The 27,892-nt window shown below is 29.7% G+C and overlaps 1 protein-coding gene across 1 annotated transcript; it reads left to right on the plus strand.

The window, feature by feature from the left end:
• The first annotated feature begins 338 nt into the window (after positions 1 to 338).
• Positions 339 to 27,623, plus strand: LOC127281296 (paired box protein Pax-2-A). The gene is made up of 6 exons (XM_051304943.1): positions 339 to 1,092; positions 13,968 to 14,003; positions 19,473 to 19,693; positions 24,699 to 24,948; positions 25,378 to 25,537; positions 25,611 to 27,623. Exons 2-6 carry the CDS (start codon positions 13,991 to 13,993, stop codon positions 26,095 to 26,097), a joined length of 1,131 nt encoding a protein of 376 aa, XP_051160900.1. The 5' UTR covers positions 339 to 1,092; positions 13,968 to 13,990; the 3' UTR covers positions 26,098 to 27,623.
• Positions 27,624 to 27,892: the final 269 nt, after the last annotated feature.

The following is a 27,892-nucleotide window of genomic DNA, read 5'->3' on the forward strand; positions in this document are numbered from 1 at the left end:
AAATACAATCCCACTTTTCAACAAGTTTCAAAAATTCAATACAAATTTTAGAATAAAAAATGAAGCTTTTGAGGAAAGTAAAAATAGGATAGAGTAGGGGTTAAAGAGAAGAGAGAGAGAGAGTGGGGGGAGGGTGAGAAATGAAAACCCCTTCTCGGGATTGTTTTGCGAGGCAAGCATCAGCACGCCTGCTCGGCATCAAAAGTGGTGGTAAACTATATAGCTTCAACTGTATATACTATATGAAGGCTAGGCGGTGACTTCGGGAGTTGAAAAGAGAACCCTCTCTCTGTATATATATATATATATATACAGGTATATTACATATACATATATATACTCGACGAACCCCCGATAATCTATCCAGCACGCGACCGCACAGCGTCGCCTCATTCCTCACGGTTCACGGACCACGCTCTCGGGCGATCCTCCACGGAAAACGGGGGACCAAATCGAAACGCAAAACCCGGAACCCCCTTTTTGCTACCGCTGCGTATACGGTTGCGGGCCACTTTCAGACGAGCCGTGTCCTTTGCGTGGACCGCTTCAACAGTTTCGTCCTCTCCCCACTATTTCGCCAACTATACATCATCATCATCAACAACAACAAGGACGACTTTTGCTTCTGAACGGCAACGACTTTCTTAGTTCTCGTCATTTACGAGATCAGAAACAGTCTGGAAGAGAGAATGATGTGACGATGATGATGATGAGATCTATTGGAGATCACTAAAAGATCAGTCGTTTTTTAAAGTTAAAAAGAGATTCAGTGACACACGTGGGCGGTGTGTTTCACTCCACGTGCTACGACGAGGAACAACTTTTCACTATATAAGAGTTGGAAATCAAGAATTGTGCGATATTAAGTGTTTAAGTTTGGGGGGTAATTTTTGAGTTCGGTTATTTTTTAATTGAACGATAAGAAAATAGAAAAGGAAGTTCAAAGTTATTGAAGAATATATATATATTGGGAGAAGAAGGGAAGAGTTTTTTGGAGGAAGTTAATTGAGAATAAGGAAAGGGGAATATAATTCTAGTGAGAGATCGCGGATGTTGCTGAAGATTTAGTAAGAGGAAGGAGTAAAAACTTAGGTGAGTTTTTGATTATACCTTTTTGGTTATTTTTAATAATTATTTTTTTGTGTTTCAATTTTTTTTTTGTATATTTGATTTTAAAATTTGGCTGCAGTATATATTCTGTTAAATATTAAGTGAGGGGAATTTTCTATTCAGAAAATTAAAAGGTATTAAAATAAGCTTATTATTTTAATCCAATTTTGCTTATTTTAATACCAAAATGAATTAAAATAAGCAAAATTGGATTAAAATAATAAGCGCGTTGCAGCATATTTTAATGCCCTTTAAATTTTCTGTGATAATAAATATTTATTTGTATCAAATAATTTTTATTTGGTTCAATTAAATGCGGATGTATTTGTTTCAAATACAGAAATTATTGGGTCAAATAGAATTTATATATAATTCGAATAAAAATTATATTTAGTTTAGGTAAATAATTATTTGTATGAAATTATTATTCTTTAGAGTCAAATGGTATATTTTTTTGAAATGCACAGTTTATTTAATTCAAATAAAAATTATTTGGTTCAAATTAATATTTATTTGATAATATAGTCAAGTAACCGATTATTTGAATCAAATAAAATTTTGTTTTTTAGTGAAAAATTTCCTAAATATTAGATAATATCCTAAATATTTGAAAATTTCGGAAATATTAAATAATGTCCTAAATAAATTATTAGAAGAATTTCCTAAATATTACCGAGGAAATTCTTTACATTATGGAGTAAATTCTTTTACACTATTTTAGGGGACATTGGTTGTAGAAAATATCAACTTTTATTTATTATGTAAAATATCATATCAATTTTTTAGATTAGTTTTAAAATATTGATTATATAGAACAAAACAGCAGAAGTGTTTTATAAATTGTTTTATACATATCTAAAATTATTATCAAACTTATTGTTTTAAAGTTAATTTCAAAAATTTTTGTTCATTGAAAAAATTATATTCTAGATTTTTAAGAATTTCTTCTTAGATATAGGCGCCAAGAATATTCCTCATTTAAAGTAAGTGGTAAATATTTTTACAATATGTAATATATTCTTGGCGCCTGTTTAAGAAGAAATTCTTAAATATCTAGAATATAATTTTTTCAGTGTTCATTCTAAATTATCAAAACTATTTTAGAACTGATTTTAGGATTTTGGTTATTATAAAATATCTGATCAATTGATTTTAGGATTAGTTTTATTACGATTTTCGTTATTGTAAAATAACTGATTAGTTTATTTAGAATTAATTTTAAAACGTTGGTCATTGTAAAATTTATTTTAGGATTATAGTTTTAGGATATTGGTTATTGTAAGATATTTTATTAGTTTCACATACTAATTTCAAAGTATCAAATTGATATACCAAAAATATCAAATTGATATAAAATTTTATATCAATTTTATATTTTTGGTATATCAATTCGATACTTTGAAATTAGTGTGTTTAGTATATATTCAATATTATAAAAAGTTTTTGAACTATTTAAGGGGTCTACCCACTTTAGACGCGCTGAAATGAAGGCTGTTTTCCAGAATTTTTCTGAGTGGTTTATATTATAAATATTGACATATAAGTTGTTAGACTAAAGAAATACACTCCCGAAATACATGAAAAAATTTTTGTTATTTGTTTTTGTAAATTTTGTATGCTTGCAAATGGTAGTTGAAAAAAAAATCCCCCAAAAAAGATGGGTCCACGCTGTTGATGAAATCTCTGACATGAATTGTCCGAAACCAAAAAATCAAAAAGTTTTAGATTCAGTGTGGTAATAGCTATTGCGCATATCAAGGGATTTTTTATTTTTGCAAAATTGACAAAATGGCGGATATTTTTAATAAAAACTAACACACGGTTTTCTTTAATTTTTCGAAAAATGTCCGCCATTTTGTCAATTTTGCAAAAATAAAAAATCCCTTGATATGCGCAATAGCTATTACCACACTGAATCTAAAACTTTTTGATTTTTTGGTTTCGGACAATTCATGTCAGAGATTTCATCAACAGCGTGGACCCATCTTTTTTGGGGGATTTTTTTTTCAACTACCATTTGCAAGCATACAAAATTTACAAAAACAAATAACAAAAATTTTTTCATGTATTTCGGGAGTGTATTTCTTTAGTCTAACAACTTATATGTCAATATTTATAATATAAACCACTCAGAAAAATTCTGGAAAACAGCCTTCATTTTAGCGCGTCTAAAGTGGGTAGACCCCTTAAGGTTTAATTTTAGGACTTTATGGTCATGGCGTAAAACATCTGATTACTTTTAGAACATATGTATAGTGAAACGTCTGAATTATTTTTAAAAATAATTTTTAGAATTATCCTTAAATAATTGATTAGGTTTTAGGATTAGGTTTTAGGATTAGTTTTAAGACATTTTAGTGACATATAGTTAAACATCAAAACTGTTTTAGGATATTGGTTACTAAATTTTTTTAAGTTAGTCTTTTTTAGTTATAAGGATTTTAATTATTGGTATAAATATATTTTATCAAAATTAATTTTATAATTTCTTTAATTAATTTTAGAACATTGATTGCATATAGTTAAAAATTAAAATTATTTCTAAACTCGTTTTATACTCTCTATATAAATCTGAATCAGTCATATTTCACTGATTAGCAGTAGAAATCTACTAATTGCCATAGCGAGAATTGAGCAACTGACAATTAGTAGAAATTTACTGATTCAATTAGTAAAATATCAATTACTGATTGAATCAGTAATATAAATATATGGAGGCGGCCACAAAATCTACTGATTTAATAGTTAATTTTAAAGGTTATGTTATATACAAATTACTGATTTACATAAGTTATTTTCTATTGCTTGCATATATTCACTAATTATATTATAGTAAATTTCAAAAAATAACTGAACCTTCAGTTAAAATGAAAAGTACTGATTGAATTAGTAAAATTTCTACTGATTCAGATTTAGAGAGCATAGATATCAAGATTGTTTTAGAATTATTTTTATAGAAAATTTCACGCAAAAAAAAAAAAATCTTTACCTATAGAACAGCGATATATTTCACTAAAAACAGCGAAAGTTTTCACCATTCTAGAAGAAATATCTTCCTATATTACAAAAAGATATCGCCGCCGCCTCCGCCGCTGTTTCAAGAATTCTTGACCTAGGAGGGGGTAGTCCCCCCTCCTAAATTTTGAGGTTATGTTCGTTTCAAGGCTCTGAATTTAGCCGCAAGTCCGCCTCCCTCCTCTCATTTCCCCTCCTCCGTCAAAAATGACCTAAATTTTGAGGTTATGTTCGTTTCAAGACTCTGAATATAGCCGCAAGTCCCCTCCCCCGACAGAAATGACCTAATTTTGAGGTTATGTTCGTTTCAAGGCTCTGAATATAGCCGCTAGTCCCCCTCCCTCCTCTCATTTCACCTCCTCCATCAAAAATGACCTAAATTTTGAGGTTATGTTCGTTTCAAGGGTCTGAATATAGCCGCAAGTCCTTCCCCCTTCCCTCATCTCTCTCTGTATTTCCCGCCAAAAATAGGGGGGTTGGTGCGCGAAGCGCGCAGGGGGGCGTAGCCCCTCTAGTATATATATATATATATATATATATATATATATATATATATATATATATATATATATATATATCGCTGCTCCAGAGAAACTTATATTGCTGTTCCAGGAAAACTTATCGCTGTTCCAGAGAAACTTATCGTTGCTTCAGGTAAAGATTTTTTTGCATATTGTTAAGGATTAATTTTCAAACTCTATAAATAGTCATTGTAAAAAAATTTTTGATCAGATTTTACGATTAATTTTAGAACATTATTTTCTGTTTCCAGAATAAAGAAGATATATAATAATATACATAATAATAAAGAATATATAACCGATTACAACATATTATGATGAGCATGGTAGCCGCAATATTTTAGCATATAATTACTGAAATAAGCTGTAGGCGTTTTCCTGTGTATAGAAAATAAAAAATAACTTAATTTAGATATTTAAGATTTTAGTCAGCTTTCTGTTTATATAGATTTTTGGTTTATTCTTCGTAAAATATAAAAAGGAAGAAGAGGGGATGATTTTTATTATTATTTTTCTTCGAAAAAAAAGAGAAATTGAGGAAAGATGACCACGCACGAAGGTATATATATATATACACGCATAGTTTCTTCTCTCTCTCTCTCTCTCTCTCTCTCTCTCTCTCTCTCTCTCTCTCTCTCTCTCTCTCTCTCTCTCTCTCTCTCTCTCTCTCTCTCTCTCTCTCTCTCTCTCTCTCTCTCTCTCTCTCTCTCTCTCTCTCTCTCTCTCTCTCTCTCTCTCTCTCTCTCTCTCTCTCTTTCTATACACTCTTTACCTCGTCGAACTAGCGGCTAAGCTTTCATAAGGTAATTGGAATAATTCGGGCCACCGTGGTTCACGCCATATAGCCTGGGAAAAAATTTGCATTTTAAATGAAGCGATAGCGTGCCCGCGCGTGGTCACAACTTTGGCGTTTTATAAGAACTTTTAATATTTATCGCGTATCCTTCTCAACTGAAAAGTATCCACGCCTTTTTCTTAGGAACGATCGCGCGGGTGCACGACGAGGTTATTGTATATATGTATATACAAAAAAAAAAATATATATATATATATATATATATATATATATATATATATGTATTTATATATTCCGCCCCGCTTACATGCAGTCACGGTCGTTATCGCTCGATTAGTGGCCCCAATTTTTATTTTAAAATGTCAAAAAAAAAAAAAAAAAAAAACAGAAAAAGAGAGACACTAGAAAAAAATCGAAAAAAATTTGAAAATATCACAGAAAATTAAAAGATATTTAAATAAGCTGCAACGCTTATTATTTTAATCCAATTTTGCTTATTTTAATACCAAAATGAATTAAAATAAGCAAAATTGGATTAAAATAATAAGCGCGTTGCAGCTTATATTTTAATGCCTTTGTAATTTTCTGTGAACGCGCCACAAGAGAAGGGACTGTACGTTAAAAAAAATTTTTAGGTTATGTTGTTAGTTTTTACCTTGATGAAAATTTTCTTTTTACATATATATATAGCAAGAGAAATGTTTTATTTTGAACCAAAACTTAAACTAAAAACTAAATATTACTATGTAAGTATTTTCACTATAAAAATCTCAAACATAATCTAAAATTATTTTTTACATAAGGTCCCTCTTCTCGTGGCGAGCGTCACATATATATATTAAAAAATGGGATAAAAAAAAGAATGTAAATGGCAAAACTAACTTAAAATTAAAAAAAAAAAAAAAAAATTAGTATATAGAAAATAAAGATTGCTTTACAATGCAAGTATAATATTATAAAAAATATAAATAATAATATGGAATTCCGAGAAATTTTGATAGATATTTTTCATTATTATAATTCTTCTTTTTTTTTTTTCTTTATTTTTTAAGGAGGTGAAGATTATCGGAGTAAAGTGTGTACACGATCGGCGCGAGACTTTGCTCGCATGTAGGTCTAATGTATTCAGATTTTTATAGCTGTCGGCGTATCGGAGATACGGGCCTACCCTTTACCTTAGGGGCTCTGTACGTGCCACTTAAAGCGCGGTAGCCTAATGAATAAACAAAAACTAGATTTCCCTTACCTTTTTTTTTACACACGTAAAAGCGTGACCTTTTATAGATATACATATATATATATATATATACTACCCGCATGCTTCACAAATAACTCGCAGAATTTTCCCCCTTTAGAATTTATTTCAAGAATTTAAAATTTAGAATAAAAAAATTCCAATCAACAAGAAACTTGCATTTTTAGAGGCGAAAAAAAAAAATTTTAGGTTATGTTTATGATTTTAATCAAGCTAAAACTATCACTAAACATAATCTAAAATTTTATTTTTAAGTATATATATCTTTTTTCGTGGCGCATTTTGTAATTATTTTTCTTTGCGTTAAATTATTGAAAATTTAAATATTTTAAAAGATTAATAATAAAATAATAATAATAATAATAATAATAATAAAATTTGATTTCCTTGTAGAAGCTAATTTTATACACTATATCGAATCGTAGCTGTAAGAATGGCGGCTACTCTCGGCGTGCATGTTTCTTGGCATCGAAATCACCGCGGAAAGATTATATTACCAATATAAACGCTTTTGTTTCAATGTTTCAAAATGGAAAATAACGTTTTTACCCCATGTTTGTTCATTCTATCTCCAGAAACTTAGTTTTTAAAGCAACAAAAATGATAAATAACCATTTTACCCCATTTTACACCAAGAAACATTTTTTTTTTAATCTGCAAAAAATAAATAACACTTTTGCCCTCTGTTGGTTTATTTTACCCCAAGAATCTTTTTTGTTTTAATTTTAAAAAAATATTAAATTACCTTTTTACCCCATTTTGATTTAGTTTATCCTAAGAACCTTTGGTTTTAATCTAAAAAAAAAAAAATGGAGACTATCCAAAAAATGGTCTTCTTACCCCCTCCCCCCGTGTGAGTTCACTTTACCCCAAGAAAATTTTTCTTTTTAATTTTTAAAAAAATAGTGAATAACCTTTTTACCCCACGTTGATTTGACATTAGACTATGAAACTTTTTTTTCTGAAAAAAATGAGAATACCCAAAAATTGGTAAATAACCTTTTTGCCTCGTGTTGATTTACTTTACCCCCCAAAAAAATTTTTTGTTTCAATTTAAATAAAAAATGGAGTTTCTAAAAAATAGTAAAAAGCATTTTTATCCCATTTTGGTACACTTTACCCCAAGAAACTTTTTGTTTTAGTTTCTAAAAAAAAAAATTAGGGCACCCAAAAATGGTAAATAACACTTTTGCCCTCTGTTGGTTTATTTTCCTCAAGAATCTTTTTGTTTTAATTTTAAAAAAATATTACATTACCTTTTTACCCCATTTTGGTTTAGTTTACCCTAAGAAACTTTTGGTTTTAATCTAAAAAAAAAAATGGAGACTATCCAAAAAATGGTCTTCTTACCCCCCGTGTGAGTTCACTTTACCCCAAGAAAATTTTTGTTTTAATTTAAAAAAAAAAAATAGTGAATAACCTTTTTACCCCACGTTGATTTGACTTTAGACTATGAAACTTTTTTTTTTGAAAAAAATGAGAATACCCAAAAAATGGTAAATAACCTTTTTGCCCCGTGTCAATTTACTTTACCCCCTAAAAAAATTTTTTTATTTCAATTTAAATAAAAAATGGAGTATCTAAAAAATAGTAAATAGCATTTTTATCCCATTTTGGTACACTATTTACCCCAAGAATCTTTTTGTTTTAATTTTAAAAAATATTAAATTACCTTTTTACCCCATTTTGGTTTAGTTTACCTTAAGAATCTTTCGGTTTTAATCTAACAAAAATGGAGACTCAAAAAAATGGTCTTCTTACCCCCCGTGTGAGTTCACTTTACCCCAAGAAAATTTTTGTTTTAATTTAAAAAAAAAAATAGTGAATAACCTTTTTACCCAGCACGTTGATTTGACTTTAGACTATGAAACTTTTTTTTCTGAAAAAAATGAGAATACCCAAAAAATGGTAAATAACCTTTTTGCCCCGTGTCAATTTACTTTACCCCCTAAAAAATTTTTTTGTTTCAATTTAAATAAAAAAATGGAATATCTAAAAAAATAGTAAATAGCATTTTTATCCCATTTTGGTACACTATTTACCCCAAGAAACTTTTTGTTTTAATTTAAAAAAAAAATTAGGACACCCAAAAATGGTAAATAACCTGCTTTTAGTACACTTTACCCCCAATGTTATTTATTTTTTTTTTCTATGTTTATTTGTGTTTCTTCATATATAAATAATAGTGTGTGCGATTCATGGGAAATGTGAAAACATTTATTGTACCCCCCCCCCTTCACTTTCATTTATATATATATATATATATATATATATATATATATATCAATTGATCGTCATCTCACGTCGCAAACGAAAATTACTAAATTACACAGAATTTTAAAAGTAGTCTCTCATCATCAAGTTTGTATTTTGCAACGTTGTCATTCCGCGACTTGTTTTTGAACTTTTTCCGATCCGTCGCGCGCTTCTCGCTATCGAATCAAGAGAACTATATAGGTTACGGGCTTGCACACAAACATACATACACAAAGAAAATTTTTTGATCACATACACAATTGAGCGTTCTCTCATCAGCTACTCCGATTAAAGCGCGAGAGAAACGCGATATAACGATGGCGAGGATTGAGCGATTATTATAAATCAAACTGACTTTGTCATTTTGAACGACAACGAGCGATCACCACATTGTTTGCGATCCATTGGTTTTGCCAAAGTCAACACACACACACACACGTGTTTCTTGGATCAAGTTTCACGTTACACATATACTATATGTATTAAATTCACGTTACAATTTTTGAAATTGGGTCAATATATAATTATTCGGTGACAATATTTTTTAAAAATCATTGTAAATTATTTGCAAATTGTTAGAAATTTTAATAATTTTAAATATTTTAAATCCGTGCTTATTTTTAACCTTCCGCGTATTTATTAATAATAAATTTTTTTTTTCTAGAATTTCGAGAATATAAATAATTTTTTTTTTAAAAAAAAAGATTAGGAAATATCGAGACTTCCGATTCGCTATGATCGCGTAAAAATCTTTCCGTCAAGTTATAAATTTAAAAATTATAGCGGCGAGAAAGAGATACTACGAAACTGAATTATGAATAAATTAATGAGTAATAACCGCGACGAATGAGGTTTTTTTTCGGTATACGAAGATTAAAAAAAAAATATGCGACATAGGAGTAATATATTGATATTAAAATTTTGTTTTGTTTGTATTAAATTATGCATATTCTATTATTATTATTTATTTTACGAGGGAAGTGGAAAATCTTGTTCTGGTAGACCTATTAAAAACCACACACTATAGGTTAGGTTAATCCTTATACACGGAAAAAAAAATATTTACCTGTAACAGCAAAAAGGTTTCACTGGTACAGCGATATATGTTTTACTATAAAATGCGGAGAAAGTTTTCGCAATTCTAGAGAAACATATCGCTGTTGTAGAAAAACATTTTTTTCCGTATACTATAAGGAATTATCGTCAAGCTTTAAACTTCGTAGGTAAAGGTCCTTGGGATATGCTTTTTACGATCCTTCGATTATTGATTATTTATTATCTAGTATGAAACACTTGCTCTCAGCCACTGGATCCAAAACGACACTATAATTACACTCCACGAATTTCTTCTTCATTACCCTTATGTATTTTCCCAAATTATTCATTATCTAGTATGAAACACTTGCTTTCAGCCACTGAATCCATTAAGACAGTAATCTCACTCATTGAATTTATTCTTTTTCTCCTTATACCTACCGCACCCTGCTCTAGTCAAAATTAGTTGGTTTCTATTGTCCTCACTCGCCAAAATCCCCATTCTCCATTTGTCATAATTCTCGGCAACTACTGCATCCTTCTCTAGTGAAAATTTAGTAACTTTATAGTAACTTTTAATTTTAACAATAAAGTCACTAAATTTTCACTAAAGCAAGGTGCGGTAGTTGACGAGAATAATGACAAGTGGCGACAATGGAAACCAACCCCTATTTACTATAATTCTCGATTAACTGCCGCACCCCGCTTTAGTAAAAATTTAGTGACTTTATAGTAACTTTTAATTTTAACTAGAATGTTACTAGATTTTAAGTTGGTTTCCATTGTCCCCACTCGCCAAAATTCCTACTCGTCATTTGTCATAATTCTCGTCAACTACCGCACCCTGCTTTAGTAAAAATTTAGTGACTATTATTAAAATTAAAAGTTACTATAAAGTTACTAAATTTTGCAGGATGCGGTAGGTGACGAGAATTATAACAAATGACGAGGGGGAACAATAGCAACCTTCCTTGGCATATAAATACTGTCCTTCCGGTTTGGCGACATTTTGAAAAATCGTGACCCTTCTATAACAATTTTATGAGTCTATAGCGTATGATGTAAACAATGCCATAGACTAATTAACTTATTATAAAAGAGTCACGACTTTTAAAAATGCCGTCAAACCGGAAGGACAACATTTATATGGCAAGGTAGGTTGCTATTGTTTCCACTCGTCATTTGTCATAATTCTCGTCACCTACCGCACTCTGGTCTAGTGAAAATTTAGTTACTTTGTAGTAAATGTCAATTTTAACTATAAAGTCACTACATTGGTTGGTTTCCATTGTCCCCACTCGACAAAAAAAAAGTTAATAAATTGTCACTAGAGCAGGGCGCGGTAGTTGACGAGAATTATGACAAATGACGAGTGGGAACAATAGAAACCAACCAATGTAGTGACTTTATAGTTAAAATTAACATTTACTACAAAGTCACTAAATTTTCACTAGACCAGGGTGCGGTAGGTGACAAATGGCGAGTGGAAACCAAACCGGAAGGACAGTATATGCAATTGGATGTTAATATTATTTTAATTTTAAGATGTGAAACAAAAAAAAAAGAAAAATTACTTAACGCGCAGTCATGTAAACACAACCTAATACGGTTATCAAAAACATCGTATTATATTTATAATCCCGTGTGATATATAAAAAATGATAATATACAGCAAAAAATGTAAATTTTTCATTCCCTTCTATATCTTTATACTCGGGATTATTAAACCATTAATTAAATTAATTAGACAAACGCAATCACGTGACTCTGTTGATGTAGATTTCTGAAGTTGTTCACAATGTCGTTAAAATAATGCACAAGAGAAATAAGACAATACTATATATATATATATACAAGTGTAAGAAAGAGAGAAAAAAAATAGGAAGGGAGAGAGAGGAGGCGGAATATGAATGAATTTCAACGAAACACAAATGCAAAATAGTGTTTTGACTGAAAAGTTTATAATGCGTAATAATTAAATCAGATTATATATAAAGGGGCACCCCCACTTATATATACTGTATATATATATATATATATATATGAGCGTGTAAGCGCAGCCTTAATGCAAGGGTATATAGCAATCGTGTTAAAGTTATGTATACCCTCTATATATTATTTTTTTTTTCTTAACATATATTTTCTCCTGTTTCATGCGCATGATATTTGTAATATACGAAACACACGTAAAGGAAATATGTCCATAAATGCGGCTACTTAGACGCCCTGTATATATATATTGTTGCGGTCAAACATTTTGAGACTATGGAAAAAAGGTCGAATGAGAGAGAGAGAGAGAGAGAGAGAGGGAGAGAGGGGGGGGAGAATGGGTCATGCGGGGTAAAGGGAACATTGGTAATCGTGCATTAATTTGCATCACAAAGTACACGCTACGCTATCGCGCGCCACGCTATACGCACTCCTTCCTCGTACTTTTTCCGCTCTGACTTTTCTAACTACGCCAATTTCTCACTATTTGTCGCCTTTCTTATATACTTTATTGCTTTTATATTACCTGCCACAAATATCTCACTCTGCGGAAGAGGGGAAAGGGGGGGGATAAATTATAATTTCATTATTATTATTATTATTTTCTAATGTCATATTTTGAGGTTATATTTTAACTATGAACAATTTTGAAATGTTTCCCTTTTCCCTTATGTATTAATTTTCTCCAATTATTCATTATCTAGTATGAAACACTTGCTTTCAGCCACTGAATCCAATACGACACTAATCAAGGAATTTCTTCATTACCCTTATGTATTTTCCCAAATTATTCATTATCTAGTATAAAACACTTGCTTTCAGCCACTGAATTCATTATGAAAGTAATCTCACTCATTGAATTTTTTCTTTTTCTTCTTATACCTACCGCAGCATGCTCTAGTCAAAATTGGTTGGTTTTCATTGTCCTCATTCGTCAAAATTTCTACTCGTTATTTATCATGATTCTCGGTCAACTACCGCACCCTGCTCTAGTATTTAGTATTAGACCTAAGGAGAAAATAAAATCTCTAATCACAAATTTTAAGCCTTTAGATGAGAGAGAAAAAGACAAAAGATATTTCTCTATCCTTTTCTCTCTCATGTAAAAGCTTAAAGATTTACTATTGGAGATTTTATACTGCTTAGGCGCCTATTTATAGAAAATTATTTAGTAATTAATTCATAATTAATAGTCAATTATAATTAATAATTAATTAATCATTAATAGTGAATTACCTAGTAATTGATTAATAATTAAGCCCCTTAGGTCTTATATAGTTAACAAATTTTAATTTTGAGGTTATGTTCATTTCTTAATCCAAAACTTTGTCGTAATTTTGAGGTTATGTTTCAAGATGTAACTTTTTTATATGATTACAGAATAAAAAATCTTTTAAAAAAATAGTCTAAATTTGTAGTTTTTGTATCAAGAAAAAAAAAATGTAAAATTTCCTAAACTACTATACTCTTTTGAGGATTATAATTAGTTTTTTCTATTTTTTTTTTTTTTTTGAAAAAGTAAAAGTCACGGTTGTATGTCGTATTACCTTTGACTAACCTTTAGTGCTTATCAGTGTGGTCGCATATTTAAGGGTCGTCAGTCACTATAACAACTCGCCCTTTGAATAAATTTAAATTAATTATGTGCGCGGATTTAAGGGCGTTACGCCTAAATTTACGTTTTACACTGAACAATATACATATATATTCACTCAAATTGAAATAAAAAAAATTTTTTTTTTAATTTTTAATAGTATTTTATACTTATTACTGTCATTATTAGTTTTTTTATTACTATTATTATTATTATTATTATTATTATTATTATTATTATTATTATTATTATTATTATTATTATTATTATTATTACTATTATTTTAATGTTATTTTATAATTGTAGTATTTTAAAATTTTTTAATTAAAAAATATACCTACAGAGGAATTTTTAAAATAAATTTTTAATTATAAAAAATTTAATTTTTGTTTACAGAAAGGCTTTCTGTTTCAAACGAGATGCCTCACACGGGTAAGTAAATATCCTTCATTAATAATTTTTAAAAAAAAGTATTAGAATTTTTTTTTTTTGTAACTAATTTCTGTTTTGTGAAATAATTTATAATTGACAAAATTTAAATTTGGTTAACAATTTTGTTAACTGAATTTAAATTTTTTTTAATTTTAATTTTAACAATTATTTTTTTTTTTAAGTTTTGTTGTAATTAACGAAATATAAATTTTGTTATTTCTAAATTAATTTCATAACAAATTTTTATCGAATAAAATGAAATTCATAGATTCTTTAAAAAAAAAAAGAAAAAAAATTTTTTGTCGCGTGCCATTATGCATTGTGAACGAGGCGGATTATATATATATATATATATATATATATATATATATATAAGGAAAAAAACCAATGAATCTGCGTAAAAACTATAGGCCCTTTGGTTGCAGGTATAAAAGCAGGTGTAGCATTTTTTTCAAATAGCCAAACTCCCGATACTTATCTACAATATACGTGCATCCCATTTAGATGCGGCTAATTCTAAACCAACTATTATCACCCTAAACATATAACACATTTTTAACCCCTAATTTTTTTTTCTACTGAAAAAAAACAATGTTCAATATCCAATCTTTCGTGAAATCTGTATGTATTAAAATTTATGATATAGAGTGCATTTAAATTAGAACTTAAAAAATAAACATTGTATAGTGTGTATAATAACGAGACTATATAGTTCGGATTGTAGTGAAAAAAATATTAAATATATAGTAATTTATATTAGTAACATAAAATAATAGTAAAAAATTGAGAATAATGCGATAACAAAAAAAAGTAACAGCAATACTTATAGTAACAATAAAAGTACAGTAAGTATATAAGTAACATATGATAATTTGTAACGTATTTAGAATCAAATATAGTAACAGAAGAAATAGTAACGGTAACACACTAGTAATAGATTGTAAAATTTTTTTTTTTATAATTTTGTTACTTTTATTAATAAAAGTTACAATTTTGATGTTTTTATGTTTATTTTTATGTTACTATTACTATTTTTCTGTTACTATTTAATTCTAAATACATTACTATTACCATATGTTACTTGTATATATACTTACCGTACTTTTATTGTTACTATAAATATATATTTCTGTTACTCATTTTTACTGTTAACGCATTTAATTCTAAATTTGTTACTATTACTTTATGTTACTAGTATAAATTATTATATTTAATATTTTATTCTTACTATAGATGTTACTGTTACTACTTTTTTGTTATTACTTTTTAGTTACTACTTTTTAGTTACTACTTTTTAGTTAGGTAATACTTATTAGTTACTACTTTTTAGTTACTACTTTTTAGTTACTACTTTTTAGTTACTACTTTTTAGTTACTATTTTTTAGTTACTACTTTTTAGTTACTACTTTTTAGTTACTACTTTTTAGTTAGGTAATACTTATTAGTTACTACTTTTTAGTTACTACTTTTTAGTTACTACTTTTTAGTTACTACTTTTTAGTTACTACTTTTTAGTTACTACTTTTTAGTTACTACTTTTTAGTTACTATTTTTTAGTTACTACTTTTAAGTTACTACTTTTTAGTTACTACTTTTTAGTTACTACTTTTTAGTTAGGTAATACTTATTAGTTACTACTTTTTAGTTAGGTAATACTTATTAGTTACTACTTTTTAGTTACTACTTTTTTGTTACTACTTTTTTGTTATAACTTTTTTTTGTTACCGCATTTAATTCTGAATATGCTACCACTATTTTCCTGTTACTTTTGTCAGCTTTGTTTCTATTATAATATAGTATACACTGAAAAAAGGGTTTGGTATTGACAACCAAACGTATGGTTGGTATTTAAGCGACCAAAATTTTTTTTTTTTTTGAATCAACAAAAATTTAATTGTCTCAATCAAAATTTTGTTTGACACAACCAAAATTAGAAAAAAGAAGGATTTTTCTTGTCCTAACTAAAGTTTGATTGGGACAACCAAAATTTTGTTGATTCAATAAAAAAAAAAAAATTTAGTTGCTTAAATACCAACCAAACGTTTGGTTGTCAATACCAAACCCTTTTTTCAGTGTAGTATATTATACTATGACTATATAGCCTCCTATTGACATTCTTGTTTCTCTTTTTTGCAAAAAAAAAAATGAAATATTTTATTATACACCTTAATGCTGTAGTTCATATTATACTTGATTCTCATGGAGATAGAAGTGCATCATTTTTCTGTTTTTGCCGTAATAATAATTTAGCTCTGTCCGTTGACTCTGAATGCCACTAGTGCCTAAAGGGAAGCGAGAAGCCCGAATTTATGTTATTTTTTTTTTCTCTTAATTCCCTTTTTTTATCATTCCGTATAATGACACTGAAATCCTAATTTTGTAATGCCTATAACAAATGAGCAAAGCGCGCATTTTAATCGCAACCTACCACTTGCTATTATTATTATTATTATTATTAGTATTGTTACTAGTATTGTTACTAGTATTGTTACTAGTATTGTTACTAGTATTGTTACTAGTATTGTTACTAGTATTGTTACTAGTATTGTTACTAGTATTGTTACTAGTATTGTTACTAGTATTGTTACTAGTATTGTTACTAGTATTGTTACTAGTATTGTTACTAGTATTGTTACTAGTATTGTTACTAGTATTGTTACTAGTATTGTTACTAGTATTGTTACTAGTATTGTTACTAGTATTGTTACTAGTATTGTTACTAGTATTGTTACTAGTATTGTTACTAGTATTGTTACTAGTATTGTTACTAGTATTGTTACTAGTATTGTTACTAGTATTGTTACTAGTATTGTTACTAGTATTGTTACTAGTATTGTTACTAGTATTGTTACTAGTATTGTTACTAGTATTGTTACTAGTATTGTTACTAGTATTGTTACTAGTATTGTTACTAGTATTGTTACTAGTATTGTTACTAGTATTGTTACTAGTATTGTTACTAGTATTGTTACTAGTATTGTTACTAGTATTGTTACTAGTATTGTTACTAGTATTGTTACTAGTATTGTTACTAGTATTGTTACTAGTATTGTTACTAGTATTGTTACTAGTATTGTTACTAGTATTGTTACTAGTATTGTTACTAGTATTGTTACTAGTATTGTTACTAGCATTTTTTTGTGATTTCTACTTCTTTTTCTTCTTTACCCAGATGTCAAGTTACCCATCAATTTTTTTTAAAAAATATCAATTTCTCATATACCTAAATATAGACATTTTCGTGTCTACTTAAGACAATTTTTCAAAGATCATTAAATAAGGTGAAAATTTTTTGGTCACTTAACGTTTGTTGTTGTCGTCGTCGTCGTCGTCGTTATATTTCTTTTCTCGCAATGTCGAAAGAAAGATAAAAATCGATGTGCCCATTTGCCTCGTGCCATTTATGAGTTGCAATCCGATGCTAATTGTCTTTTCCAAAACCCGCGGGCGGGCCTTGACATTGGTGGCCCATTCTCTATAATAGAGTGTGTGTATATACGACGGCAGGTGAACAAGAAACGAGTGTCCAGTTATATATATATATATATATATATTGTAGGTGTGTCTGTGTCTGTATTTTTAAGCGCGTTGCACTTTTAGCCAACGGCCACAGCCTCAAAAAGAGGGAAAATTTACTCGTAAACGTCCCACTGCGCGAGCAATAAGGGCGGGTGACCCTTGTTGTAGTAGTAGTAGTAGTGTGGGTTTCTTTCTGCATTTTGCAGAAGTCAATTTAAAAGACTAATCTCTCTTCAACGAAAACCATTTCCTTTAGCACGTGCCTACACTTCCAAGGTGCACAAAATGACATTAAAAAAAAAAATAAAATAATAATAACGTCAAGATTTAAAAGTAAAAAAAGAATTTTTTTGTATTTTAATGTCACTATTACCCCGTATTCACTTTTACCCCGTATTACAGATTACTTACTGTATTACTTTTACTCTTTTAATCCTTACGTTTGTTATTAGTGTTCAATTTTACCCCGTGTTTGCTATTACCCCGTATTCACTTTTACCCCGTGTTTACTATTACCCTATATTCACTATTACCCCGTGTTTCTGATTCCCCTACTGCTCACACTCCCATTACAATATACGATTACAATTATAATCGTAAGTTCATAAGTAGTGTTCAATTTTACCCCGTATTTACTATTACCCCATTTACTATATTACCCTATATTCACTATTACCCCGTGTTTCTGATTCCCCTACTGCTCACACTCCCATTACAATATACGATTACAATTACCCCTTATGTTCATAAGTAGTGTTCAATTTTACCCCGTATTTACTATTACCCCATATTCACTTTTACCCTGTGTTTACTATTACCCTATATTCACTATAACCCCGTGTTTCTGATTCCCCTACTCCTATTTCCCCCTATATAGTATTACTCCATAAGTTCGTTATTACCCCGTATTGTCTATAATCTATAACAATTCTTAAAAATGTCCATAAAAATTAAACATTTGTAAAATAAACGGAAATAGAGAGGATTAGAAATGCGTTTTTTTTTTTTTTTTTTTTTTTTAAAGAAGCGAAACTAAAACTATAAATTAGGTGATGATTTCTCTTTGTCAGCTTCGAAATATAATTATATACATGTGTCTCTGTCTCCTTGGGTGGTACACGTGAATTTGAAGATCATCTGAAAAAGCACGCTGCTGATGTCAAAAGATGTCATTAGGTTGTCAAACCATTTTTAAAACACCTGCTAAATATGTCATATTATATATTGACCCATCATTTTCATCTTTCAGCTGGAAGAAATTATTTTGTCTCTCTATTATCATCCCTATACCCCTGTGTTAGGATTATTATTTCGTATTCACTATTACCCCGCATTTATTTCTATACCCTATATTTGTTATTATCGCCTTAGGGTCATTTTGAAGAAAAGTTAAAGTCTTAGAAATTTCTTTTAAATTTTTGTTTACAATTAGAATTTTTAATTATAAATATTGCTGTAATGAATATTAATTTGAAATTTTAATTTGAAATTATTATAATTTTTTTAAATATCTACTTCCGGTTTGACGGTATTTTTAAAAGTCATGACACACTTCTATAATAATTTTATTAGTTCGTGGCGTATGGTTACAACATACGCCATAAACTAATAAAATTATTATAGAAGTATTGTATTGTAGAACAGCCTTAACAAAATTTTAGTTAAATTGTTGGTTTCCATTGTCGCCACTTGTCATAATTCTCGTCAACTACCGTACCCTGCTTTAGTGAAAATTTAGTGACTTTATTGTTAAAATTAAAAGTTACTATAAAGTTACTAAATTTTCACTAAAGCAGGGTGCGGTAGTTGACGAGAATTATGACAAATAGAGAGTAGGGATTTTAGCTAGTGGGAACAATGGAAACCAACCGTATTTGTCCAGTGTCACATTTGGGATGTTACCATCGCTTAAACAGAGTAATTAATTTTCATTTAATTTTTTTTTTCAGGTCAAGCTGGAGTTAATCAATTGGGGGGTGTTTTTGTTAATGGTAGACCACTTCCTGACTGTGTGAGGCAAAGGATCGTTCAACTTGCACTAGTTGGCGTGAGACCTTGCGATATTTCCCGACAACTATTAGTATCACATGGCTGTGTCTCAAAAATTTTAACCAGGTTCTATGAAACTGGAAGCATTCGTCCCGGAAGTATTGGCGGCAGCAAAACAAAGGTAAACAAATTTTTTTTTAATTGCAGAATGACCATTACTAGCTCTAGAAAGATTTGCTATTGTTCCTATTCACCATAATTCTCGTCAACTACCGCACTCTGCTCCTAGTGAAAAATTAGTTATTTTATAGAGAAAATTAAAAGTCACTAAATTTTTTTTTTGGTGATTTTATAGTTAAAATTAAAAGTTACTATAAAGTTATTAAATTTTCACTAGAGCAGGGTGCAATAGTTAAATAAATAATAATTAATGATTAAATAATAAATAGTTAAGAAATAAATATAAATTATAAGAAAAAGGTGTTTCGGATAATTGCACCTTGGGCGATTCTTATAATAAACTATACTATAAACCCTTAAAATTACATGAGAAATTCCAAACCATGCGCAACTTACGACTCTTGAGACGAATCCTTTTAAAATATCTTTAGCGCGCCATTATTACAGCAATAAAACGCTGAACTGTGAATGGTTAAAAAAAAAACGCGTGTGCCTCGTCCTTGTCGCCTTCATACTATATACTATGGCAGACTGTTCTCACTTATTTTACCATTTCACGGATTCCCTACCAATAAAACGTATAAAGTTTGCCATCATTTACAGGCAATTAACGTAAATACAAAAATTTCTATTTTAATTAACTCATTCCGAGACACCCAAGTCGATTATATCGTTAACGAAAATAAATAAAAAAAAAAAAAAGATAAAATTTTGATTTGCCATAGCCTAGAGGTTATGACCCTGGTTTTTAAATTTCATAACCTGAGTTCAATTCCTCACATGGATAATTTTTTTTTTAATTAAGGTCAAATTTAACCTTATGCCTAACATAACCTCAAATCTTGTCTAACTTAACCTTAAATCTACAATAGAATAACAATCGTAAAATTTTATTTCTAACATAACCTCAACTTTTAGGGTTAACATAACCTCAAATCTTAGGTCTAACATAACCTCAACTTTTAGGGTTAACATAACCTAAAATCTTATGCCTATCATAACCTTAAATCTTTCAACCAGTCTAAGATAACCTCAAACCTATCACATTTTGATTATTATAAATTAACGCGGGAAAATTGACATATCATGCAAAAAATAAACTTTATAATTCACTTTAACCGCATATACAATATGGTAATTGATTGGTCATTAAAAACAACAAATATATGTCTAATTATCGATGATCTAAATATAATAGAATTTCATTGTTTATTTTTATGACATTCTTCAAAGTGATGTATGTATATTTACATTTCTTCTGTATCTTCCCTGATATTTATATATATATATAATGAAGAGTTGTCACGACAAGTGAAAATAGTTTGACGCGAGTTGTATATATATATATATACATTTTATTTCTTTTTTTTATATTAAAAGCTTCACTCTAGTACAACGCGTGGTTTTCTCCATTATATTTTATATACGATCCACACAATTGATATCGTTTACGCTCGTTAATTTCATTTGAAATGTTTACCTCATGAGAGCGCGCGGCGCAAGAGGAAATTTGTAATTACCTGTAACTAATTTTCCCTCATAAGAAGCATCAATTTCTCATTCATAATTTTTCAAAAAAAATTTTTTTGTTTTGTTTTATCAAGTCTTGTAGATCTTTGTTCTATTTTTTGTATTATTAATTTTATTTTTCTATTTTTTTTAAATTATTTTAATTCATTGTATGAATTTACCGCCTAGAATTGTGATTGGTTCTTTGGAAAATGGTTCCTTGAAAACGGTTGGTTGCCATTGTCCCTTCTCGCCATTTGTCATAATTTTCGTTAACTAGTGATAATTTAGTGACTTTATTGTTAAAATTAAAAGTTACTAAATTTTCACTAGTGCAGGGTGCGGTAGTTGAAAGGATTTATGACAAACGGCGAGTGGGACAATGGAAATCAAGACCCACTAGCCAAATTCCCTAGTCGCTATTTGTTAAAATTCTCGTCAACTACCGCACCCTGCTCTAGTAAAAATTTAGTGACTTTATTGTTTAAATTAAAATTTACTAAATTTTCACTAGAGCAGGGTGCGGTAGTTGACAAGAATTACGACAAATGTCGAATATAGGGATTTTGACGAGTGGAGACAATGGAAACCAACCATTTAGTTATTTTATAGTAACTTTTAACCTCTAACTTCTGTAGTAACTAATTTTAACTATAAACCATTTTGAGATGTTTCCCTGTTCCCTTAGGTATTTTCCCCAATTATTCATGATCTAGTATGAAAAACTTGCTTTCAGCCACTCAATCCAAACAGTAATCTCACTCATTGAATTTCTTCTCCTTCTCCTTTTCTGGGAATTATAATTTCAATCTAGAAACAAAAATAGAATTAAAAAAAACTAAAATTAGTTTAGAAAAAAAAAATTACAATTTTTCTATTATTTATAGGTTATAAAATACAATTGTTTTATTAATCTCCTTTTTAACATCATTTAACATCAAAATATATAAAATTTATTTTATAACACTTTTATTAAACCTATATGGACCTTTATATTCTATTTTTTTCTCTCTCTTTTTTTTGTAGTGTAAATACAGTCACGATTCCCAGACTCGTTATCGTGCAATTAAGATCTCGGGGAGGAATACCTGAAATGTCGCACGTTTATTTTTTTTCGATGTATGATTTAGTGAAGCTTCGTATGTCATTGGTTGAAAACGCGACGGAACGGAACGGCTACCTGATAGTTTCCATCACCCCCCCCCCTCCTCTTGCCCCCACTACCATCGACTGTAGTGCTATTATTTATTTATCGAACTTTACCGTAGCAGTTAAATGAAATTACAGAGAAAGAAATATCAATATTTCTCTGAATAACAGAAACCAATGAGAATATTTCTTTTTTTTTCAATTTTTATTCCTACCCGGAATTTATTGATTGACTTTAATTTTTTTTTTATATATATTTTATAAAATAGGAATTGAAAAATTGGCGCCATTTTGCCATAGAAGGGAAAATAGTTCAAAATATGTTTCCTACATTTCTTTATTTGAATATTTGTCAAATTGTCGTGGCGCAGAAAAAAGGAAGTAATACAACGACGACAGTTGACGAAAATTTGCACACATGTGCGCTATATATAATTTTTCACAGGTGAAGTGATGGACGCAATGAGATAGTGCTGCTCAGGTGGGCACACACTTTATTTCAGTTTAGCCCTGGTTATAGTGATTAGCGTCATCTGCCGTCATTTTTTTTTTTTTTTTTTTTTTTTATTTTAAGTCCCTCGCAGAGGTTCTCAAATCTGTATATATATATAGAAAATAAATTTGAATTGCTAATGAAGTTCATTTAAAACTTCGCACCGATAATTTTATGCTAACGCGATGGAAATGTTATTCCAACCGACAGATTTCAAGATCGAGTGATCCCCCATATTTTGTCTTGGCACGTGATCAAGTTGAGACTTTGATTTTCTTTCCAGGAGGTCTGGCATATAACATGAAAAACATTTTGTTATTGTCTTAAATCGATTACATAAATATTATTTTACATCACACCAAAAAAAAAATAAAAGTATAGAGAAACGAGAAGTTTTTTTTTCTTTATTCGGCTTTTTTGGGAAACATAACCTTAAAATCGGATAATTTTAATTTTTTAATAATTTTTAATTGGCTAAGGGCTTTGTTCACGTAATTAGCAAAATAGATTTTAACCAATCAAAATGGAGTCTCTTATCTTGCCGCAAGACTAAATTTTGATTGGTTAAAATCTATTTTGCTAATTACGTGAACAAAGCCCTAATTGTTGTTATGCAATGGTTGGTTTCTATTGTCCTTACTCGCCAAAGTCCCCATTCGCCATAATTCTCGTCAACTACCGCACCCTGCTCTAGTAAAAATTTAATGATTTTATTGTTTAAATTAAAAATTACTAAATTTTCATTTACAGCAAATGTCGAATGGGAATTTCGACGAGTGGCGACAATGGAAACCAACCATTTAGATTATTTTATGGTAACTTCTAACCTCTAACTTCTGCAGTAACTAACTTTAACTATGAACCATTTTAAGATGTTTCCCTGTTCCCTTAGGTATTTTCCCCAATTATTCATGATCTAGTATGAAAAACTTGCTTTCAGCCACTGAATCCAATACGACATTAATCAAGGAACTTCTTCATTACGCTTATGTATTTTCCCAAATTATTCATTATCTAATATGAAAAACTTGCTTTCAGCCACTGAATCCAATACCAACCAATTATTGTTTTTACGATTAATATGATACAACATGTGAAATTTGAAACATTTATTAATACCAAATATCGAGATTAAGTAATCGATTCTTTGTTAGAAAAAAAAAATATGTTCGTTTCAAAAAATAGGTGACAATTTTCGATATAATAAAATAAAAGCCCTAAAAGCGGCACCTCTGATCAATAATATCCTTAAACCCTGAGAAATGTGTTGAGAATCCTGTGCGAACGTTACTGCTAATAGTTTTTGGAGAGGGTATATATATTTAGAGGGAGGGCACATCGCGTGCACCAAAGGGAGCATCTCAGATTCTAATCTGACACTTCCGTCGTCGTCCGGGCAATTATTACCCAGGGGTTGATATCTACTAATGTCACAACACTTGGTAGTATCGTCGAGTCATGTTTAGTGACCGCGCTCATTGAACAGGAGGAAATTGTTGGGCTCACAAATTTAGGGGAAGGGGAATCGGAGTTCCGTCATCTGGTTCTATAAACGTTAGATAACCCAGGGACTGTTGAACAGGTTGACCTTCCACAGTGGCCAATAGTAATTATCGGAAGGGGGATTAAGGGTCGTTTGACATGTCGGTTAAGGGCTGATAAGCGAGTCCAACGGTTAGGCTCATTCACTTCCCCCAAACCCCTTTAAATCCATATCCTCTCTCTTTGGTCTTTCACACTAGGTTTAATTATTTCTTTTCAATTCCTCTCAATTGAGCCAATTTGATGTATTTTGAATTCTTATATTAGAATTAGAAATTTCGAATATGAAAATTTGGATTCTCTTTTTATGCAGCAAGTAGCAACGCCAAGTGTCGTGAAGAAAATCCTGCGGATGAAGCAGGAACATCCAACCATGTTTGCCTGGGAGATAAGGGAAGAACTGGCTCGACAGGGAGCTTGCGATCCTCAGAGCTTACCTTCCGTGTCTTCGGTCAACCGGATACTCCGAGGTGGTGGTTTACAAACTGAACATCCGGGGATTGAGGGAGGATCTTCTACCGCTTACCAACCGCAAATGCCATCCAACGTAGGGAGCGTCAGAGGTGAATTATTTCTACATTTCTTTTTTCCATTTTCTTTTCTTTTTTTGAAGAATTATTTATACCATTGAAATTGGATTCCTAAGGAAAATTATAATAACGAATGGATGATTTAGCGAATTTTTTTCTACGAACAAAAATATTTGATTTCTAAAAAAGATCGAGGAATTCGAATAGTTGAAAAGCAGCAATTCGATGAGATTTAAATTATCGGGTGAAGGGATAAATTTCTCTAGGTTGCGTGTTGAAACGAGCCAACCTAACGAGTCAATTTTAGAATTCTTGGATCTCAATTTGTTCCTCTTTCCTTTTTTTTTCTAAAACTCACGTAACAAATTTCGCTAAATCAAAAATGATGAAACAGTTGAGAAACAGATGTCGATTAAATAATTTTAGGACTTGTTCTTAATTTCTCTCACTGTTTTTTTTCAGAACCTCTTCTTCGAGGAGATTATCAATTTTTCTATCCCAGTGCTTTGGGACCTTTGCACGTTTCCACAACTTCCGGAAGTTCTGGAACTCCAACATGGAATCCAACATTCTATTCGTCACTCTATCAGGCTACAACTCTACACTTGCATCACAATTCACAGTGCGTTTGAAATATTAATTTTTTTGTAAATACAAAATTTGAATAAAAATTTTTAATAAAATCTTTTTCCTAGATCCCTTGACTCTGATCGACTGGCAGATCGACAGGAGAGTCAATCACAAGTCGAATTAAAATCAAGTTCGAGTTCAATGGCCGGTAGTGATGATTCTCTGGACAAAAGTGATTTAGACGACACAGCCGAGTCTCAGGATCATTTTAAATCTTACCAAAGATCACCGATTATTCTTGAATTAGGTCAAAAAGTTGGCAGCGAACGAAGCGCATTTGTTCGACATGGAGACAATTCATCACGAAATCCATCATCGCCTGATGAAAATCATTCAAGGAATCTTCACGATCGTGAATTAATTGAAATTAAACAAAATCCAAATGACAGTAGCAGTAATGCAAATCAATTGCCACCAAGAAAGAAGAAGAATCCTTATTCGATAGAGGAACTATTGAAGAAAGATGAGACCAAGAATATTTGTAAGAGGCCAAGACTTTTAAATACTGGAGTTGTTCAACCATGTGGCATTGTCGTTGGTAAGGATGTTTGAAATTTTCCTGCGAAGGTGTGTGATTGTATTAGAAGCTTTCATTGATAAAAAAAATCGTTGAAGGCCAAAGAAAAAAAAACCTGGAGTTTCTTCAGTATAATTTATTTTTTTAGATAAACCCTCCGTATTAAGGCATTTTTGTGCAAAAAAAAAAAACATTTTTGAGATATACGAGGCGAAACTAAGGGGGGTGAAAATTTGTGATAGAACAACTGCGTTTTATATTGTCCGGAAAAAAGGACTTTGCCATTAATTTATTCTGACATTTTTCTTTTATTTTGTCATTTTGTGTATTTTCCCTCATGTGTTTTCCCCAATTATTCATTATCTAGTATGAAACACTTGCTTTCATCAGCCACTGAATCCATTACAACACTATTCTCACTCATTGAATTTTTTCTTCTTCTTCTTAATTTTATTTTCTGATCAATTTTCAAAATGCCGTCAACCTAGAAGGAAAATAAAAATTATTTCACGTATTTTGAGGTTATCTTTGTTAGTGCGGAATTTTGGGTTTATTATCTCTTTCGCTATCTTTATATGAAAAATTGTTAAATAAGTTTCGAGTATATATGAAAATTGTCTTCTCTTGTTTATAATTAAAGAATGAAGATCATTTTGCCATTTCTTTTTATCGCAATCCAAAAAATCTCAGGATATTTATTATTAAGATGTTATATTCTCTAGAGTGTAACTTAAAAACCATAAAGTTGTGTTGCGCTTAACATAATAGTATGCGGTCAAAATCAGAAGTTTCTTTCGCACGACTAAACGAAAGCCCTAATAAGCGAAGAGTTGTAAAAGTTGCCGATGGAATACTCTTGTAAAACCATAAACGCCTTTTGCCGAAGAATGTCATAGGCCACATAATCATCGTGTATTCCTCACCTTACACCTTCGTGTCTCTTCAAAATGAAAAAAAAGAATATATATATAAAGTGTATTTTCAAATTCTTACTGTTGTCATTAATATTTCTTCTATAAATAAAAATTTTTACAAATTAGAAAAAAAAAATTTACATTTTTGTCATTTAGAATTGAAAATTTTTTCTGTCTTAAATTTTTTACACACGTTTCAAATCTATGTTTCGTCGGTAATGTAGATAAAGGTGGGAAATATTTAAAATATTTCTTTTACTAATAAATAAAATACTCCATAATCACTTCAGAGAAAAAAAAAGTGTGAAAGAAAAAAGTCTTGGTGTAAGAAAAAAATTATTGGAAAAATAAAATTAGATTAGAAAATATACATCGTTGTGAAAATTTAAGAGACTAGAAAAAAAAATGAGACGATGATGATTATTTAATATAATGACATTGTGATATATTTGTGCGAGGGTATTTTTTTTTTTTAAACAAAATTTTTGTGAAAAATAATAATTATTATTATCTCGACATTAATTTAATATTTTCACTTTAAAAAAAAGTGATATATGTAATATGTGTAAATTATTTTTGTATAATTAACAAATTTTCATAATTTATAAAAATTATTTTTTAAGAACTATTATTTTCATTTTGCAAATTATTTTCTCAATAATTCACGAATTTAAAAAATTTTTAATGATTGTTTTTTTTTTAATTAATTAATTTGTCATTCAATTGAATTGATTAATTAATTAAAATTAAATAATTTATGAAATTATTTTTGTAATAAATTTTCTATTATTTTAGAGTGAATTATTGGGAATTAATTTTTTAAAAAAAATTTTGTAATAAAAACGTTAAAAATGAAAAAAAAAAAATTCAATTTGTTGATTATAATAATTATAGACGTTAAGAAAAGAAAAATTGA

Source organism: Leptopilina boulardi, unplaced genomic scaffold (genome assembly GCF_019393585.1).
Source record: "Leptopilina boulardi isolate dan_hultmark-lab unplaced genomic scaffold, ZJU_Lbou_2.1 LbouV2_266, whole genome shotgun sequence".
Taxonomy (NCBI): domain Eukaryota; kingdom Metazoa; phylum Arthropoda; class Insecta; order Hymenoptera; family Figitidae; genus Leptopilina; species Leptopilina boulardi.